The sequence below is a fragment of the Centroberyx gerrardi genome, chromosome 22 (genome assembly GCF_048128805.1).
Source record: "Centroberyx gerrardi isolate f3 chromosome 22, fCenGer3.hap1.cur.20231027, whole genome shotgun sequence".
In the NCBI taxonomy this organism is placed as follows: domain Eukaryota; kingdom Metazoa; phylum Chordata; class Actinopteri; order Beryciformes; family Berycidae; genus Centroberyx; species Centroberyx gerrardi.
Genome location: NC_136018.1, coordinates 9,422,148 through 9,442,240, shown reverse-complemented (window position 1 = coordinate 9,442,240; position 20,093 = coordinate 9,422,148). Strand labels below are relative to the sequence as shown.

Sequence of the window (20,093 nt, the reverse complement as noted above, 5' to 3'; positions counted from 1 at the left end):
AAAGACACAGCAACAGAAACAGCCTGTTCTTGGCAAGGCTCAGAGAGATGCTGGAAAATGAACGTGTAAAAATGGATTGAGTGTTTTTGGTACATGACACCACACAAAGAGCTTTGAATGGACCTCAAGACATAAAATAAAACATTGGAAAGTGTAGAATATGGGACCTTTAATATGCTCGATTCAAAGATATCTCTTCTTTAATTGCGACTCACGTCCCATTGAGTCAATTAAAGACAGGGGTGTGCGACCCAGGTGGGACTTGAACCCACAATCCCCAGCTCCGGAGGCTGATGCCTTATCCATTAGGCCACTGGGCCGGTTTATATAAAACAACTTAGATCATGGGTCTGTCTAGGGCAGTCAAAAGTGTATTTTGTTCAGTTTTTCACAATTGCTTACACACATTTTCTGAAACTAAGGCTAATTTTCTCAAAACTCTAAACACAACACACAAAAACACTAACACAAAATGCAAAACTCCACAAATCTCTTGCAAAATCAAATACTGCATTCAAAACCATTTTATCTCTTTTCAAAATGTAATTTTGCAAAAAAATGACACACACAACCATCATATGAATCTTTCTAACAACTGACTACACACTGATGTGCTCAAGGGAAAACACTATTATGAATATCTCATCAGTAGACTTATGCCTTTTGCATGTTCAGAGTTAGACTGACAGTATGCAGAGCAGCCTGTTGTAAAAGGCCGTTACAGTAATGTATATACACAAAAATTTGTACGCCCAAATACTTTATTTCAATCACAAATACTTTATTTCAACACTTGAATATGTGTTGGATATGTGAAGTGTTCTACATACAAAACACAATGCAGTAGCAGAAAAACAGAAAAAATGTTTTCTGTAAAAAAAAAAAGAAAAGAAAAAGGATAAAAAATGATGCTGCATCCTGCCTGCTGTTTGTGTCGGACAGCACCTCATCTACATCACAAGCATGTTCACACAGACTGGTCGTCTCTCAGTTCTGCTGAAGATCTAAAAACATGATGTGATTGGTTAGGGTACAAGAATATTTCTATTTTTCAATATGAAATGACACATTACTGTAACATTGGCCAACCATCACTGAGTAGCACAGGCCTAGTGATGTGTAGGACTACTACTACTACTACTACTACTACTACTACTACTACTACTACTACAGTATACTATGAAGAACAGTAGCATGGTGTAGAGAGTAGGCCACTTGCCTGTTCTCATTTCTGAATATCTGGATGATGGAAGCAGCAGTGAAGCTCAGGTTGGGCTGGACACTGCCCAGCCTCCCTCATGCTCAACCCATGGTCGACCACATGGTGAACCAAAGTGACCTTAGATGAGATCAGATGAGATGTTCTCCTTGTTCTTCTTTGTCCTCGTCCTCCTCTTACTCTCACTCCTCTTCCTAGCTCTCACTGCAACATTGGTTTCCATTGTTCTCAAAAACAAGAGAGCTCACCTGTGGCTTTTTTATGGTGCTAAAGCTCTGAATTCAGATATTAGTGTTTATATCTGTGATGAGTGGATGTTGCCAATTGGTAAATGAAGTTAAGCATTTGGGATGGCAGTGCTTCCAAATGAACACATGCGATTTTAGTTTTTGAATGTTGTGCCTAATGTAGAGAACTGTGTGTAGTGTTTTGCAAAAAGTGTGACTGAGAATTGCAGTGAAAAAGCTGAAAATGTGCTTATATTGTTGCAGACTTTGTTTAGGGATTTGATACATGCGTTTCAGGTTTTAGTGATTGTGTTCCAAGTTCCAGTTTTAGTAAACAATTGTGAAAAACTGTACCGTTAGATAATAGGGAGAGAGGGGGATTTAGGGGTTTGGATCATGTCTCGCCACATCCCCTTCATATCATTCTGGCCTTCAGGCAATATGCTAATGCTGCATGCTTGAGTTAGTAATACATCTTTAGTGAAATAGTGAACTCAAGATTTTACGTGCAAGTGCAACAATTCTCAATCTGAATTGCATGTCCTGATTTGGCGAGATGATTTCTTATAAACATAACAAGTCAAGTAACTGAACTAGATCCAGCATGGGGGTTGACCGAACAAATCTTAAGCCAGATAAAGCCAACAACAGCCCATAATAGGCTATTGCATTTAGACAAAGAAGTTTTCAGTTATAACTTATTGATCTTCAGTTATTGGTGCACAGAGGTTACACATGCTTGTGTGGCCTAATTACCACCAGGACTATGTAGGCTCTTCCATGTTTGGACAGTAAAAAAAAAACACCCATCTTAAGTCATTTAGTCTCATATTCATTCTTAAATTCTTATTTATCTTCAAAACAAATGAAATGTCTGCCAACAGAGTGACATTTCACTTGTTTCCAACACATTTTCACTCGTTTCAGGATTTTGTCGGTATCTTGATAGAAGGGGTCACACCACCAGTATCAGAAAATGTCACTGAAATTCTTGAAACAAGTTAATTTACATTTGAAACAATTCAAATTATCTCACCCCATTGCTAGATTTTTTAAAATTTGATTTAAGAAAGAAAGAAATAATTTTAGGAAAAATAAGATTTTAAGACTCAATAGGCCTATTAAACTGTTGAGCTGTATAGGCCTATTTTCCTTTTTTGTGTATAATGATTAGTCATATTCCTAAATGAAATTGGCGTAGTTGATTATTAGTAACACCATGTGCATGCAGGCCTACCCTTTCCGCTCATATGGCTATTTTTAACACAATGGCTGACTCTTTGAGCCTGTCCTGTTGGATAGACACAGGCACAACTTCTGTTTGTCTTGGTAAGAATATGAGGGCTTAATATAGATATAACCTCACTGGGTCTGCACGCTCTCCATTTCAGACTGCACTTGTCAATAGATCCAACTGAAATTCCAGGAAACCATAAGAAAAATCACACTAATAATCCTGTTACGTTAGGGTGTCTGAGGTACTCAGTTGTGAGTTTATAGAGACTTTATCATAGGCCTACATTATGGTATTTTTTCATCTCCTGTGGTAACTCTATAATATTCCTACAATATTCCTGTAGGGCCCATATATAGATTTGCTGTGATATTTGTATAATATCCTTCTAACATTTATAGGAATACTGTAGTTCTTTTTTGTAAGGGAAGGAGTTCACTTAAATTCAACGGCTACAGACAGAAAGCAGGTTAATTGGAAAAGGATTAGCGCCACATGTGAAAAATGTATTTGAGTTCTGAGTTTAAAGTCAGAATTCTGAGATTAAAGCCAGAATTCTGAATTCTGGCTATAAAGGCCTGGTGAGGGTGATGATACATTTAACGTGGCCTGGTACTAGGATTGTATTAATATCAACAGTTGTTCCTCAAACCAAATGTGTCATACTGTGTGTATCTGTATGTTAAACCAGGGTGAAATCAATGGTAATATACTGTATAGTGTGGTATAATTACCACCAGAGAGCATCCGAGGCCCTTGTCTAATAAATTAGGTTGCTTTCAAGTAAGTACCACCAACACACGCATGGGGGAGACATTTGGCTTCTGGGAAAAAAAAACATGAGTGCCTGAAACAAATGAATGCAGAGACGATGCTACAGCAGCTGTCGCAAGGCTGTGCGTCGCATACAAATGAAGCCATTGATCGTTTCCTTCACCGTACCGTTGCCTTTTTGTTTGTAACCTACTGTACTACACTGACCTCCAGCCACCGCAGGGCTGGCTCACCTTCCCTGTGTATATAAAACACACATTTATACAACATATCCCTTCATTTCCACAGTCACACTAAGAATAATAATAATAATTTTAGAAGGAAACTATAGTCTACAAATATCACTATCACGCAAAAACCCGTTTTACATAATGAGCTATTATAGTGATAGCATAGGAGATGAAAAAAAAATACCATAAAGTACGATAAGATCACTATAGACACACTACAAATCCCTATAGGGATATTATAGGAAATACTATAGAGGTATCATACGAGATACAACAATATTAAACAAAGTGCTATAATGTCACTATAAACTCACTTTTAAATTGGCTACCAGGCACACACACACTATACGCCCCTCTAAGAATATTATAAATAATACTATAGGCTAGTGATACCATAGGATACTAAAAGAAAAACAAAGTACGATAATGTTTGTATTGACTCAATATTAAATACCACAGACACACTATAACTATATAGGAATATTACAGAAAATACTTTGATGATATCATACGAGATTAAAAAAGTACGATAAGGTCTGGAAACTCACTAAATACCACAGATACACTATAAACTTCTGTAGGAATATTATAGAAAATATTATAGTGATACCATAGGAGAAGATAAAAAAATAAAAAAAAGTATGATAAAGCCACCATAAACTCAATATTTTGTACCACAGGCACATTGTAAACCCCTATAGGAATAAAGCAATATTATGGTGATTTTTTGTTAAGGTTGCAGAATAAATCGTCAAAACAGTAACACGAGGTTCGCAATCCTTTCACCAGAGCCTGTTGTTGTTTGTTGTTGTTTATTATGATTGACCAAATAATGTAGGGGATTTCTACTAATCATAACTTAATATATAGGGTATTGATGTTTGTTTGGCATTACCAGGGGTCTGCTGCAGTTATGGCTTGGTGAGATTGTATCCATGTCACTGGAACAAGCCATGCTGATGTCAGAGATTTTTCCTCTGCCCTCCACAGTGGGAGGATCTCTGTGCGTTGAGTCACGCAGCTGTCAAAGATAGCTGTCACCCAGTTTCAGGATCAAACACACATTCAATGAGAAAAGGGCTTTGGGCTGAAGGGAAGCGCAGATCTCAGGTAACCCCCTCAAGTCACCAAACAAACAAAAAGGACGACCAAAAAGGAGAAGGAATCCAAAAGGAAAAAAAAGGTTTTTGATGAATAAGGATTTTCGACTATTCGGATACACGCTGTGGATATCTGGAGGAAAAGAAAAAAAAAGCCCTGCAAGGACTAAAACAGAAGAAAATTTTCAACTGCGCTTGACGAGGCAAAAAGGGGGGAATTTCGGACGGAGATGAAGACGAAAAAAGGTAGGTTTGGTGCTTTTTGCAGGAATCAATAAGGTCACAGTTGGTTTAGATAGCCAGACAGCGTACAGAACGATTTACAGAGCGATTTTCCCCTCTTATGCAAACCATGCAGTCTATTGTTTCCTTTCCAGACAAAACAGGGGGCTTTTTCTCCCATGTGCTGGCGGAATGTCAAAATTGATATAGGTTTGTCCGTTGTCTGCTATTTGGCTAGTCGTATTTTAATCAAAGTTTACCACAGTAGCAGACGGCAATGTTGCTGGGTATGTTTTTTTTTTTTCTCTCGCGGTTTAATTAGGCTAACTTTGTAGCTGACTTCAAAGGTCAAAACTTAATTTACGAAAGCTTACTTTCAGCTTGAATGTGGGCGAATGGTTACATTGTGTAGAAGTCTTCGGTTTTACAAAGTGATGATAAAAGTTGACTGGAGTTTGGCGACTATTGTGCCTCGAGAGTACGTAGCGTTACATTTTTACAACGTGCACGTCCTACAAGTCGATATATTGTATCTCCTAACTGTCTATTACGAATGGAAAGATTATCCGCACAGAAAAACTGCCGTTATTTTGTATCTATACTCGGATATAGGCTAATATTCATCCTGACCTCATTGTGGGAAGTTGCTGTTTGCCTTGTTACATTCTTGTACCTCGTGGTGCAGAGCGCACACACAATAGAAAACCCCTTACAAGTTGTTTTAAACTTTACAAAAATACTGTCTTCGTGCGCTTATACCGTCTTTTTCCCTCCCTTTTGAATATTTGTATTTCGGAGGGACTGAAGTTTAAGTCGACCACGCAGTTTTGAAGTAGAAACTTTTTGAATTGCATACAAAGAACCACGCAGCCCTAGATTCTTTTGTTTAGTCTGGAGACGCTGATTTGCAACAGGTCTCCCCTCCCCCTTCCTCTCTCCAGCCTACGTAATTACCTCATCCTGTTGGCTGCTCAGACTTGGGAACTTTCTTATTCATTTCCCACTAGTTTGCCCTAGAGCAGACTGGACTGGATTATTGCTTAAAAAACCGTTTTCTGCACGGTTAGTTGTTGGTGTTCAGGTATAAGTAGTGACGTGATCATCATACGAACAACCCTAACAATTCAGAAAAACATTAAAAAACATAATTGCTTTCCCCCCCCCCCTTTAGAAAAGCCCTATCTTCATAACTTGTGTCAGTTTGATACTTTACTGTTTATGTATACTGATAATAAAGGTTTATGTCAGACTAAAACGTGGGTAAAATATATTTTGCATAGTTTATGTGGATTTACCCTCCACTTCATCCTTGGGTACAAGTTGTTCAAACGAATTCAAATGCTCAAACTCTGTTTGCCTAATGTGAGTCACAGTCACAGTTAGTCATGTGTCAACTAGATGCAAATATTTTTGTTTCATCATGGCTGATTTTGATTAGACATGTCTAAAACACCTTGATTTAAAAAAACCAAAACAAACTATTACTGTATATGTTCTTCGAGGAAATTCCCCCTTTGTACAGTCATTGTTGCTGTGGTCAACCTAGTGTACTTTACTTATCTAAGCATGCAAGGTGTGCTTGGTCTGTGCAATAGACCTGGTCTGTATTTGTCGAGGCAGGTTTTATAACTGACACAGCGTCGGATCAGCCTTTGTGACGTCCCCCCACCATCCCTCCCTCCCTCTCTCACTCCTCCTCCTCCTCCTCCTCCTCCTCCTCACACCCTCCCTCCCTATATGAATCACATGGCTGAACTTGACAGCTTGCCTCTGACACATCAGCTGCCTCCCAGACAGCCAGCGTTTGGCAGACGGCTGCGGCAGAGCGGGCGGGAGACTTGACAAGAGAGTGGTTGACATAAAGAGGATATATATTCTGTCCCGTTCTCACTGTTCTCATACGGTGTCTTTTTTTTTTTTTCCTCACCCGCGATTGCCGCACGCAGGTTTGATGTTGCTGTCAGGGAGCGAGACGGATGATGAGGACAGCGTGGATGCCCCTCTGGATCTGTCGTCCAGCACGGGGAGCAGCGGGAAGAGGAAACGTAGGGGAAACCTGCCCAAGGAGTCCGTTCAGATCCTCCGGGACTGGTTGTACGAACACCGCTACAACGCTTACCCTTCCGAACAGGAGAAAGCCCTCCTGTCCAAGCAGACTCAGCTCTCCACACTGCAGGTATGGACAAACACAGGACAGAAGGCAGTGCTTAGGATTTCTTACGTCTTTATTTCTGGTATGGCTTTGTAGTGTGCACAGACTACTGTAAAAGTAGAAAGAAAACAAGTGTCAGTTTGAGTGAATCATTTCCTGTCGTGATGGCAAACAAAACATGACACATGAACAGTGAATTGAAGGTCATCCAAGCCAGCTTGCTGTTGCAACATTAAGGTCTGTGAGACAAAGTGAGTAAACTCACTCCCAGTGTGCTGTGGGCTTGGCTGAGGCACTTGGACAGGAATTTCCCTCCCTCCAGCCCCTTTCCATCCCAGCTGTCTGGGAACAATGCAGAGTCATTTACATAGTTAGAGCTACAAGCCTCCCTGAGCCAGTTACCACCAACAAAAGACTGGAGCACAGGGAGAGGAGAACTGAGAGAAAAAGAGGGAGAGATGACCAAGTTCAATGAGTTGACAAAAGAGAAATTACTTTTTATTGAACACTATTTCAAATAAAGGAATAAGAATACTTAAAATAGACTTTTCCAAGTTACTTTTTTCGATGAAAGCTGAATGTTTAGCCTCTCCTAGTTTGAAGTGCTATCATAATCTTTTGTGTAAATCTTTAATTTGACATTTAAGGTCAGGTTTTATGCTTGCTAAAAGGATAAACAGGAAACTGATGGTGTGCAATGTACAAAACTAATGACCAGACAAGTAACTGCCTGGTGTGAAATCTCAGTGTGTAACAGAAGGTGTTTTTCTTTTTTGTGCTGAATTCTCTATTGAGAAAAACAGGTGCAAACTGCACCTGGTGATAAGTGTGCCAACAGAATCAGACCTTCAGACCCGTCATAGGCATTTTTTCAATTAAATTGTAAGCCAGGGGTGGAACAGAAGTGAAGTTTGGTTCTCTGACAGTCTGGATTTTGTTTGTTTTCTTTTCCAGGTGTGCAACTGGTTCATTAACGCACGGCGGCGACTTCTCCCGGAGATGCTGCGGAAAGACGGCAAAGACCCAAACCAGTTCACCATCTCCAGGAAAGGCAGCAAGGCGGGCGACAGCTTCTCCGACAGCTCCCAGTCTCCCAAACACGGCAGCACCGCGACCGGCGTAGAGGAGAGCTACGACAAGCGCGTTCTGCACCCCTCCAGCTTCGAGCCCGCTATGCCCAGTGTCCTGAGGAAGGCCATGTCCCCCTCCACACCCTCTCCCACCTCCGCTTCCCCCTCCCCGGGGCCCATGCCCACCCGGCCGTCCGTCATCTGTCACACCACTGTCACCGCGGCGATGCAGGCCAGCCCCACGGCCGCCCTCCCCTCCGTGCCGGGAATGAACCCTGACAAGGCGGCCGAGCTGCTGCAGTCGGCGCAGGCTCTGGGGCTGCTCAGGTGCCGGGAGGACGGGCCGGGCAGCCAGCCAGTTCCAACCACTACCACCATCCCCAGCAGCACCAGCATGGAGGGCAACCTGAGCCCCCGCAGCGGGCTGTTCAACACCCCTCCCCCCACCCCTCCAGACCTCACACAAGACTTCAGCGGCTTCCAGCTCCTGGTGGATGTGGCGCTCAAACGGGCGGCCGAGATGGAGCTGCAAGCCAAACAACTGGTCTCTTAAAGGAGAAAGTGACAGAGAAGAAGAGGAGGGAAAAGAGACTGACTTTGTCTCTCGACTACGGAACTCCTCTGAGTTCAGTGACTTGTCCGCACGCAACAGAGAACAAATCCACATGAAAGCCTGATCATTTCTATTTTTGGTATACCAATCAAATTGATGAGGATGTTTTTTATTGAAAAGAAAAAAACTGTATCAAGGTGCCTTGGCTGTTAGTTGTTTATTAATTTCATATACATGCGTATGTATCTACATGTGTATCTTATTTGCACACAGGGACCAAAAATGTTATCAGACAAATGCTGCCTGTCTTACGTCTTTCCTTTATATATCATTTTTAGAAAAAGGAGGTAGGTTCACCCCTCCTCCAAACACCAGTTTGAAATGGGATTGTTTGATTCCACACCCGTTTACTGTTTTACATTTCAGCGATCAGTTCATGATTGGTCTGCCTCGTTTGTTTGCACACTAAGGCAGAGGAAGGTCATCTCAGTGTCTTAAACATACTTTGCTCTTGGCATCTATGACGAACTTATTCACTACTGTAGTAAATGTTATGTGTTTTCATGATAAGAGTATAGTTTTGATTTTGTAATTTACTTTAACTTTTTGCTATTTTAAAAGAAAAAACCTCTCTACTTTTTTTTTTTTATTCAAGTTTTCCCACCGAGGGATATTTCAGATGACCAATGTAGCAGGTTCGTAGTCTGAGCCTTCATCCCATCACTCAGCGTAGCGACGGCCAGTGGACTGGAAAATGTAACACTACAAATGTCTGTTCTGCATTTGCTGTTTTACAACCCGACAAAGACAGCATTTTGAAATCACCAAAAAAGCATTTTCATGTACAATAGGACCATGTGTATAGTTAATGTGACACGATGCCCAATGATGTGATTTCTTTTCATACTGTGCAATGTTTGTGGCAAATAGGGGTCACATGGGATTCAAATAAAGTTTTGTTTTTCTACAACTCAGAATTGATCTTTTGCTATTTTCCCGCTGAGGATCACTCAGATCACTTAACACTAACGGCAGTTTCTACAGACTTTAATCTTGTCAGTCCTACTAAACTTTCTGAAGCTTACCAATTCATCCCTCGGGGATAAAGAAAGTGTATTGAGTCATAATGTTCGGTAAATAAAAGGAGTGTGTATGGGAGGACAGAAATAGTGTGTTGTTGATGTCTTTCCTTTCCACAGGCTACCCTGTTAGTCATTCTGAGACATTCCTGCGTGTGAGAGGTTTACAACAGCTCCTGCCAATTAGCATAATCCTGCATAAATTAACACGGGCAACCAGCAGACGTCAACAGTTTCCTGCCAACAGGGGGTTTTATGTGTGTTTGCGTCTCAATAGAGTCAATGTAAGGCAGCTTACAACTTTAGAGGATGCTGGCTCATCCAAGGCTAGGCAGACAGCTGTTCCCTTCTGGTCCTGCTACAGTCCTAAAGCTTCTCTTCAATAGGATTTGTCGTCTATATTTACTAAGACAATCACCCTTTCATTTGCACCATGTTCTTTTTCCAAGCTTAACCAAAAATCAATTTTTCTGATTTGAATGGCAATAAAAAGGTGTGCTGAGGTTATCCTTTGTTTTATTAAAATGATCTAAGTAACTCTCAGATCTTCCACTTTAGGTTATCAGCTAGTTATACATACTAATAATAATAATACAGTATGCTTACAGTTAGGACAGTTAGTTATTCAAATGGCAATATCCAAATAATCACTATAGATACTGTTTTTAGCATTGTACCTAAATGCTTACAACTGCCGATCATCAGCAGATGTACTGAACACACATTGGGTTTTCCATCGTTTGTCAGATGCTGCTTGTCAAAAGTGACAGATAGCTCTTGTGGTGGAGGTTGAGTCTAACCTGGAGGATGTAATCACTAATGAGGGTTCAAACAGACCTGCAGGCACACAGTGGGCAGCTGTAGCTCACCATGGAGGGCCATCTGAAGGCTAGACTGACCCAGGGCCAGGGCTTATGACAAGTACCACTCCCCCCCCCCTCCCGAACTCTAGCCACTGAGGTCAGCATGCCTCCGCTGAGCATGATTGATGTGTGAATGACGAATCACCAGACGCTGTATGTGCAGGAGTGACGGGGCTAAGCCAAGGCCAAAAGTGCTGTCTAATTATGGGGGCCCGCCCCTGCGGAAGGGAAATGCCCTAAAAACACCCCATGCTGGCCTTGTAATCTGTTTAATTATATTCCAATTGAAAACACATGTGGAGAAGGAAAGGAAAGAAATGCACACAACAACATTATGGCAATGATATATTTTTTTTTAATGCTGATAAGATTTTCATACACGTGCCATAACATCAACAGTGTAATAACATTAATTACAAAATGTATATCTGCTTAATATGTTATTTGATTGTTTTTTAGTTTACATTTACATAGGGAAACATTCATTTATGTACAAATGTTCATTTGAATGTTTTTTTCTTAATATAACTACATCACAAGCCTCAGAATTGCCAGGATTGCTGAAGTGTCTTTAGTTTGGCAATTAACCACAATCCAACATTCTGGTTTCTATGTCAACTCCCTGCTATACCAGGGGCATTATATTGATATGTTAATATAATAAACATAAATAATAAGTCAATCATTTGACAGACAGTTCAATTCAAATACAGGTTCCAAAGTAAAAAATACTAAAATGATCTTGATCTAATGGCATAAAGTTAGAACTATCGTAACTTTTTTGTATCCTCTCTAAAATTCATATTGACCAACTAAAGGAAATATAAATCATACAGTACGGTTACTTCATCACGTGAGTTCCATCACAAACAAACTGGACTTCTCTCTATGAAAACTTCAGGTAAGAACATCGTAGCCGTTCAGTAACAGCAATACTGGGGACATTTAGCAGGAATATATCCTTCCCTATAGTTACCCAATGGCACAAAACCTTGTCAAATCAATACAGAGGATTGGAATACACTCCAAATTCCTGCTATTCTGTTATTAAAACTATCATGTGACGGTAAACTGGCTTCAGATTGTCTCCACATTCAAGCAGCTGACAAAAATACCTTGTTACGTTGAACTGATTAGGGTTGAGGTCTTGAATAGAAACATCATTCAGAAGACGGCGTTGTACTATTTCCCGTATTAAAGTTCATGGCCTATCCAGGTGACTAGGGTTATATACAGTAAGAGACAAAGCCTATTCATGGGTCACATACAGTCACATGAAGTTACATTGACAATCATTTTCTCTCTCTCTCTCTGTCTCTCTCTCTCTCTCTCTCTCTCTCTCACACACACACACACACACACACAAACACACATGCACACATTATTCTTCTTCCCCTGAGGCTGTTATTGTGCTCGACTATCACATTAGAAATTAAGGCTGATCACTGAAACAGAAAGACAAAAGGTGCCTGTCATGCTAAAGAACCAACGTAAAAATAACATAAACACAGTATAAGGGCCTTGTTGTCAGTGCATAATAATAATCACAATGTTGATAAACAGTCAGTTTTTCCTAATCAATAAATAAAACATGAATACAAAACATTAGAAATTGGATTTTATAGGACCTTCAAATAATTGCTTCATTTAGAGGCAGAGATAGTGCACACACAGTGAGGAGAAAATAGTCCCTTTTCAGTCTCAATACTGTCAATGAACCTTTTTTTTTCTGAAAATGGCATCATAAAATATAGTACCATGACCAATATTGTACCAAATATCAGTATTTTAGATGATCATCTGAAACGCCAAGACAATATGAGAAAGGATCAAAACAGTGAAAAAAAAAAAAAAAAAGGAAACGATGGGAAAGACAAAAAATCAATTACCTTGTGTCAGCATGCATGTAATGTCATAGTACGTTCTTTATACAAACATGTTTTGTATTTTAAAATGATGGACAGGATGGGTGTCTTGTTTACAGTTTGTCGATACTGCTACTTTAATCATCAGTAATAACTAGGCCCCTTTGGACCTAGAAAAATAGGAAGCACTTTTGAAATGAGCTTTTGAATTAAAACACACATACACACACACACACACACGCGCACACACACACACGCACACACCCACACACAGAATAGTTTTGTGGCATTTCACAACACTGATTCTTTCAGTGAATTGCACTCTCTCTGCAAACTAACAGCGGAGCCTCAAACTCTGCTCCTGGTTGAAAAGCCACTTTGCCTCACCTGGGGGAGCAACTTCTGACCTTTGACCTCTCCTCTCTAGGGTCAGCCTCCTGCTATTGGAAAGACCCACTTTTATACAGAGGGAGAATTGTGTTACTATCTGACACTATGATTTTCTTGTCTGGTCTTTTTTTTTTTTTTTGGCTACAACAGACCAGTGCTTTTTCACCAAATCCCCCCTCACCCCGTTGTTTTTCTTTTCAGCTTATGGTATTTTCAGAATCAGCTTATGGTATCGAGATACAAAAAAACTTTTTAGTTAACATAATTGTGCAATTTGATAATACAAACAAGTACAGAAGGTCAAATGAAAATATAGCTTCTCAAAGGCGCCAGAGACTTAGCGCCACATGTTTAGCACGTGTGGCAGGATCATGTCTAGTGTTACGCTGACATGACATCTGATTGCTTCCTGAAGAGGTGAACCGATTCTGGGACAGATATCAAATATGTGTCTATAGGTCTTAGGAGTAATCTGCTATGAACAGATCAGATCAAATACATCAGTCACACCTTTGTGTGTGTGTGTGTGTGTGTGCACGTACACACACACACACACACACGTGCACACACGTTCTTCCCTCCCTGTTCTCCTCTGCTCTCTTTCTCCGCACCTGAAACTCGATACGTAAAGCGTCACTGCTGTGCTACACCTGGCTTGCTTTGTGATAGCAGGTCACTTGATGGAGTATTGGTTGAAGGGAAAAGAGGATTATTAGATACTTCTTTGGGAGTAAGGGGCGGGTGGTGTGTGTGGGGGGGGGGGGGGGAGTGCTACATCAAAGCTGGGAGAAGGAAATGGGGGGAATAAATAAATAAATAAATAAATGTACAATTCTTGTTCGAATGACTCTGCCGCGGCGACCCCACCCTGCTATGGGAAGTCAACAAAGATGTGATTATGTTACGTTAGCACCCTACCCTCACCATTCAGTGCTGTTGTGTGACCGGACAGTGTCTTGGGCATGTCTGTGTGTGTGTGTGTGTGTGTGTGTGTGTGGTACATGTGCTTGTGTGTCTCATAGTCTGGTCTGAGCCTCGGGGATATAGATCTCGATACTGTCTGCGCTCTCGGTAGCAGAGCTCTGTCGGACTGAGGCGGCACGCTTGGCAGCCAGCAGGCGTTTGCGAGCCTCCAGACGCTGGCGCTCAGAGCTCTCCAGGGAGCGGTCCCTAGCCAGGGGAGGGTGGCCCTTCTGGGGCTTCTTTGGCACAGGAGGGGGCATCCTTCTCTCCTGGACAGGAATGACAAATAGTCTTAATAACAGACCACTGAGTCCTCATGGCAAGCCGCGGCAAAACACAGCGAGGAGCGACACCATGGCAGCCGTTTTGCACAGGGGTTAGACAGAGCAGAACAGCTTCTGCCGGCATAATGTCAGAGCATGCAATTTTGAATGAGGTTATGGTTCACGGTGGCAGCTGTTTGTATGGGGTAAGAGTGCACGGCGGTGGCCATTTGCGTGAGGTAAAAGTGGCCATTGGAGACGGACAGGCCCCAACGGTGCATGGCAGGTAGAGTAGCTTCTCAAAAGCAGCTCACTGTCGACAACAAGACAGAACAAAACACACAGACACAAGTCACAAGTGGTGACGTCAGGCAGGCAACATGACAATACGCAACATGTATGCATGCTACAACAATGTTTAGTGTGGACCTCCAGCAGTCACTTGGACAATTCAAATTATACATTAATGATAGCAAATACGTGCAGGTTAATAAGGCATTCCAAAACAAAATGAATGTTAGATGAATTAGATTAGTTAATATGGAGTTGAATGAATCTGATATATTTGATCTCTGCTACGTGCGTCCGCACCTTAATTTGCGGGGGGTCCAGAGGTTTCCAGTTGTTGGCTTTGAGCTGGTGGAGCTCATCGAACTTCAGGCTGATGTTCTCGATGGACAGCTGGAGCATGTCCCAGAAACCTGCCAGGTCCTGGGAGATGGGCCGCGGGTGTGCGTTTGGGTTCTGATAAACACAATTGCATACATGCACGCACAGGCACACATGAACACACACACACACACACACACACACACACACACACACAGTTATTAACAACAGGTAATTTTACTTGCTAATCCTATATTTTTAGAAAGATGCTGCTGCGCTCAGATGACTCAGTGTTAGTGCTGGTGCATGGAATTTACATTCAGATGAAGTCAAAGGCACAGTTAGGCAAAAATTTGCTGGACAAAAATAGCAAATAATCACATAGATTTACAAAAGTTATTTATGAAACAGGCACTATGCCTTTTTGTAAATAAATGTGATTATTTTGGTCTTTTGTCTTACTTATCCTTTGTTTAGAATTATATTTCCACTATGGCTGCCAACATATCGGACTAATATTTGCCTTTCATTAAATATCAGATATGCTGGATGATGGAGGTTCCTCCCTGACCTCAGCTACATTAAAAATCTATAAATTTTAATTTCTTTGGACATTCTAATTATTCATTTAATTCTTCAATAATGTTTCTTGTAAATTGATTCATTCATTTAAAGGCACTAATCTATTCCAGACTATCACTGTTATTGAATAGCTGGGGTGGGTGACCCTGCCTTAAAGATTTTCATTAATATGGATTTCAGTGGAGAGTTTTAGCATCACAAGATGGTCTAAATGCTGGTCTACAGGCTTTTCCACCCTGCCAAGAATAAAATACTGGGGGTAAACACTGAATATTTGTATTTTTGTGGCATGAAAATGGAAAAATGTAGTGAACAAAATATCGGCTTTTGGCTGCTTCAATACAGAAATACCAGTACTGGTATCAGCCTTCAAAAACCCATATCGGTCGAACACCCTAGTTATATTTTTTGTATGTGAAAGACAGCAATGTTGTGTAGAACATCCACTCTAGACGCATAGTAAATGAGCGCTGGCCTAGCCTGTCAGAGTGATTTGTGCAGGATGATGTCAGCGTGGGGGGAGGGATGTGGGTGCATGCAGTGGATGAGGCGACACATACCAGATTCTCCTCACACAGCTCCCGGAACTGCTGGAACTTCTGGGACATCAGCAGCTGGGCACTCCCCACTGCACTGCGGATCTTCCCCAGGACTGCAGAAAGACACAGGCACACATGCGCACGCACACACACACACACACACACACACACACACACACCACGATGCAATTACTCACAGAACTGCATACTGCAGGCATGTTGCACAACTAACAGTGAAGGTGCATTAGTAATACAATAGCGAAGGCTGCGCTAGAATCCCCTTCATCTGTGCCCCACAGGAGGGGAAGTCATTTAGGGAAATGAAATAATTACTGAAACGCATTGAAATTCCAAATCCAGAGCAATGCTTACCCAAAATAGAAAGCCTACATCTACAAACAACCCAAAATACTACGTGCACATTTGCATATTAAATGCTTTTAGTTGTTATGTATCAAAAAGGAAACTTCATAAATCAAGCCCAAGGTCAAAAGAATATATTTCAGGATTGCTACATTTAATTTCCCTCATTAAGTCAGTTTGGCAGGCTGGTCAGTTCTGAGGTATGAGGTCAGGATAAACAAGGTTGTACTGTATAACCTCCACTGCACTGTTCAGTGCTATTGACGCACAAATCTCTATGGAGAGGAACTGTCAGTGAATACATTTCTGAACATGAAGAGAATAGGATCACAAACTGAGAGGGGGAGTAATGAATCTGCACTACAAACACAAAATGTCTTCGGCCCTTCAGGTTGTGTGTGTGTGTGTGTGTGTGTGTGTGTGTGTGTGTGAGATAGTGTTGGATCTGGAAGACATAACCTTGAGGCAGCCTCCCTGTTCTGCACATTGTGTGAAAGAATCTCTTGCCTCAAACCATAACAGCACACTAGCTGCATAGGCAATGATGTATTTTCGGTGAGGGATGAAATCACTTGCGCAGTTAGGATAGGTATAAACACAATGCCTAAGGCTTGTTCCCTGGACAGGTGTGTGTGTTTGTGTGTGTGTGTGTGAGTGTGTGTGCATGCATCAGTATAGGCATGTGTGTGACTATAAACACACACGCTCTCTCTCTCTCTCTCTCTCTGTGTATGTTACATCAAGATCAAATAGTTGCCTTGAAGGCGCACTGGGAGAAATCCCTTCATTGACATTCATGTTTGTGTGAGAGGTCATTATACAGTACATCCAGAGGACAGATGTGTGGCTGCAGCCAGCAGTGCCATATTGATAAATATGCCCGGTATGTCTGTGGAGGCCAGAGGGCCTGAGACAGGAACAAGCAGCTATTGTGGTCTAATACCATGAATACCAGCACTCTCCAAGTCAGTTGGATGTTTGGAAGAGAGAGGAGAGGAGAGGAGTGGAGAGGAGTGGAGAGGAGAGGAGAGGAGAGGAGAGGAGAGGAGAGGAGAGGAGAGGAGAGGAGAGGAAATTGAGTTTAAATCTGAAATTGAGAAAGGAGGAAGACAATCCAAAGAGGCAAAATGTCTCAAGAAACTAGAGAAGCAGGGAGAAGAAAAACAATATCACCAGTGTGCAAAGGACTTCCTTTTCATATCTATCCACCTGTCAGTCATGGTCCCAAATCCTCATGCATACCGGAAACCGTGTTTGACTGTGTCAATTACTGTTTCCCTTTCTGTAATGGTGTCTTGTGGGGTCACTTTGTGGCAGGACACAATAATAATAAATTCATTCATTCATTCTTTCTTGTCCCCAATGTTTTGGCACATAAACTCCGTGACTCTACTCACTCTCATCCGGCAGCTGGTTCTCCGTCTCGTCCTTCTCCATCTGTCTACACCAGCCCTCCATGCGCTCCGTCTCGGCCTGCAGCAACTTGAGGAACCAGCGGCCGTCCTGGGGGCACACCGACCGGCCCGCCGCCTCCAGCGCCTCTTCCTCGGGCTCGGCCACGCTGTCCATCCAGGGGTCCGGAGGGGGCAGGATGGACGGGTCGAACCCCACCTCCCCGTAGTCGTCCCCGGCGCAAGCGTGGTAGTGGTTCCCCGAGCCCTGGATGCTGACGGTGGAGGAGGCGGCGTCGCGGGAGTGCTGCCGCGGCATGGTGGCACAGTGGCGCGGCGGCAGCTCCGGGCCGTCCGCCGGGTTGTCGAGGTCAGCCTGCACAGCCGTGGTGACGCTGTTGGAGCGGGTCATCCTGCGGTAACTGAAGGAGAGGAGGACAGAGAGGGAGTGTATTTCATTTTTCCATCTGCTACTGATCCGATTTTATTTAGCAATTGATTACATGTACTGATATAGTACAGTAATACCACATCAGTGTCTTCCTTTTAGCAGTAATTATGCTAATATTGTTTACACCCGCTTCTTGGAGGTGGTCCCGGTATGAGGAATTCAAATGATCACAGTGATTCCATATCTGATAGCTGTAGATAGCGTTTGGAACGAGGAGAGTCTTTTGTGTGTGTGTGTGTGTGTGTGTGTGTGTGTGTGTCTTGTCACCTGGCTCATTCAAAAGCAACAGAGTGTGCAATCGTCTGTCACACCACAGCCCGCGCTCTGGGGCTGATGCACATGCACACATACATGCACACACACACACTCAAGACACACACACAAACACACACACAAACACACACACACACCTGGGACCCTTCTCTACAGCTGGGTGTGCCGTGTCGTATTTGGCTCAGAGGCTTTGTGCCCCTGTCAGACACTCCTTGCCAAGTCCCTCCACACTATGTGCCAAGACAGACACACACACACTCGTGTGCAAAGATAAAATCAACACGCACACACACACACACACACACACAAACACACATATACACACACACACACACACTTGGCTTGTTCTATAGAGCAGCTCACCACCCCAGTGATGAATGGGAGGCCAGAGGGATGGGGGTGTTAGGGAAAAACTGGCCAACTGACTGTGCAGTGACTAGACAGCCAGCAGTCTAATCACTGCCAGATTACAACTTGAAGCTGTAAAAGACTCAAAGCACATCTTTTATTAACACATACAAGAATATGCCAGAATGCTGCTCATCGAATCACTCAAAAAACAATGTCTGCGCTTTGATACGTGCACATAATAGCACACAGACACACAGTGTCCCCATAGATACACACAGAGAGCAGATAAAAACAGGGAAAAACACACTAGTGGGGTACACATTTGTCCCAACTCATGGATCCACATGCAAACCATGTATTTTTAGAATTCTGGTATACCAAACATGGATTATCATGATGTTAGTCATGTCTGGTTTTACATATTTTTGACTACCTCAGCTGTCAACAAACGGGTAAAAACTTTGCAATGCCAACAGCCATTAAGAGAGACTGGTAGCATTGCTAACCAGTCGCCCCTGTGTATCTATACATACCCATAACCCTCTCACACATGAACCTCGGCTTGACCTGCCCGCAGCATGACACACACAAATCAGTCTAGCTCCATCACGTCTGCCTCAGCCCATCTCCGGACACTCAGTCCTCCTAGACTCTACCTATTCATCTCCACCTCCCCTTTCTCATTCATCTCTTCTCTTCCGTGAACAGAGAGAGAGAGAGGGCAAGGGAGTGGCTTTGGGGTAGATCAAACAGAGTGTGTATGTGTGCATGTGTACGTACCAGCGCCTGCAAGTGTGTGAGTGTGTGTGCACAGCAGTTAAAGAGTAACTCCTCCGAGCAGGTGTTCAGCTCTAATGACCTCAGCCTGCTTTCTATCAGCCCGCTAACAACTTCCTGCAGGGGCAGAGACAGGCAAGGCCAAACACAGCCCAGACAGAGAGAGAGAGTGAGAGAGAGAGAGAGAGAGAGAGAGAGAGAGAGAGAGAGAGAGAGAGATAGACAGACAGACAGATAGACAGAGAGATAGGCATATTGATAGATAGGAGGTAGCAAAACAACAAGGAAGGGAAACAATAGAGGAAAGCTGAGGGACTGAGAAAGAGGAGCTGGTAAAAAATATGAGGACGGTAAGCAGGAGAGGAAAAAGGAGGGAAAGAGGGAATATGAGAGTGAAATAAAAAGGCAGAAAGCCCCATGTTCTTGTTACACTCATGAGGAGTATATAGCGGAAAGTTGTAAATCACACTAGAGGTAGAGAGGGAGTCTCGCATTCCATAAGCTGCCTCCTTCGGACAGCCTCTTTACCTCTGGGCGCTTTGTTTCAATGCAT

General features: G+C 42.6%; 2 protein-coding genes and 1 non-coding gene across 4 annotated transcripts in view; 1 reads left to right on the top strand and 2 right to left on the bottom strand.

Annotated features, from left to right (window-relative positions):
* Positions 1 to 247: 247 nt before the first annotated feature.
* trnar-ccg (transfer RNA arginine (anticodon CCG)) lies at positions 248 to 320 on the bottom strand. Its single transcript has one exon. It is a non-coding gene; the product is annotated as a tRNA-Arg (tRNA).
* A 4,433-nt stretch (positions 321 to 4,753) lies between these two features.
* Positions 4,754 to 9,751, top strand: tgif1 (TGFB-induced factor homeobox 1). Its single transcript, XM_071922423.2, has 3 exons — positions 4,754 to 5,030; positions 6,953 to 7,182; positions 8,113 to 9,751. Exons 1-3 carry the CDS (start codon positions 5,015 to 5,017, stop codon positions 8,779 to 8,781), a joined length of 915 nt encoding a protein of 304 aa, XP_071778524.1. The 5' UTR covers positions 4,754 to 5,014; the 3' UTR covers positions 8,782 to 9,751.
* A 4,179-nt stretch (positions 9,752 to 13,930) lies between these two features.
* dlgap1b (discs, large (Drosophila) homolog-associated protein 1b) overlaps positions 13,931 to 20,093 on the bottom strand; it is a 44,283-nt gene continuing 38,120 nt past the window's right edge. For both annotated transcript variants that reach the window (XM_078291312.1, XM_078291313.1), the window contains 4 exons: positions 17,695 to 18,110; positions 15,956 to 16,047; positions 14,796 to 14,948; positions 13,931 to 14,210 (listed from right to left, as the gene is read on the bottom strand). In XM_078291312.1, the coding sequence (XP_078147438.1) occupies positions 13,995 to 14,210; positions 14,796 to 14,948; positions 15,956 to 16,047; positions 17,695 to 18,110 (877 nt within the window). In that variant the 3' untranslated portion in view covers positions 13,931 to 13,994. The remainder of the gene's footprint in view (positions 14,211 to 14,795; positions 14,949 to 15,955; positions 16,048 to 17,694; positions 18,111 to 20,093) is intronic.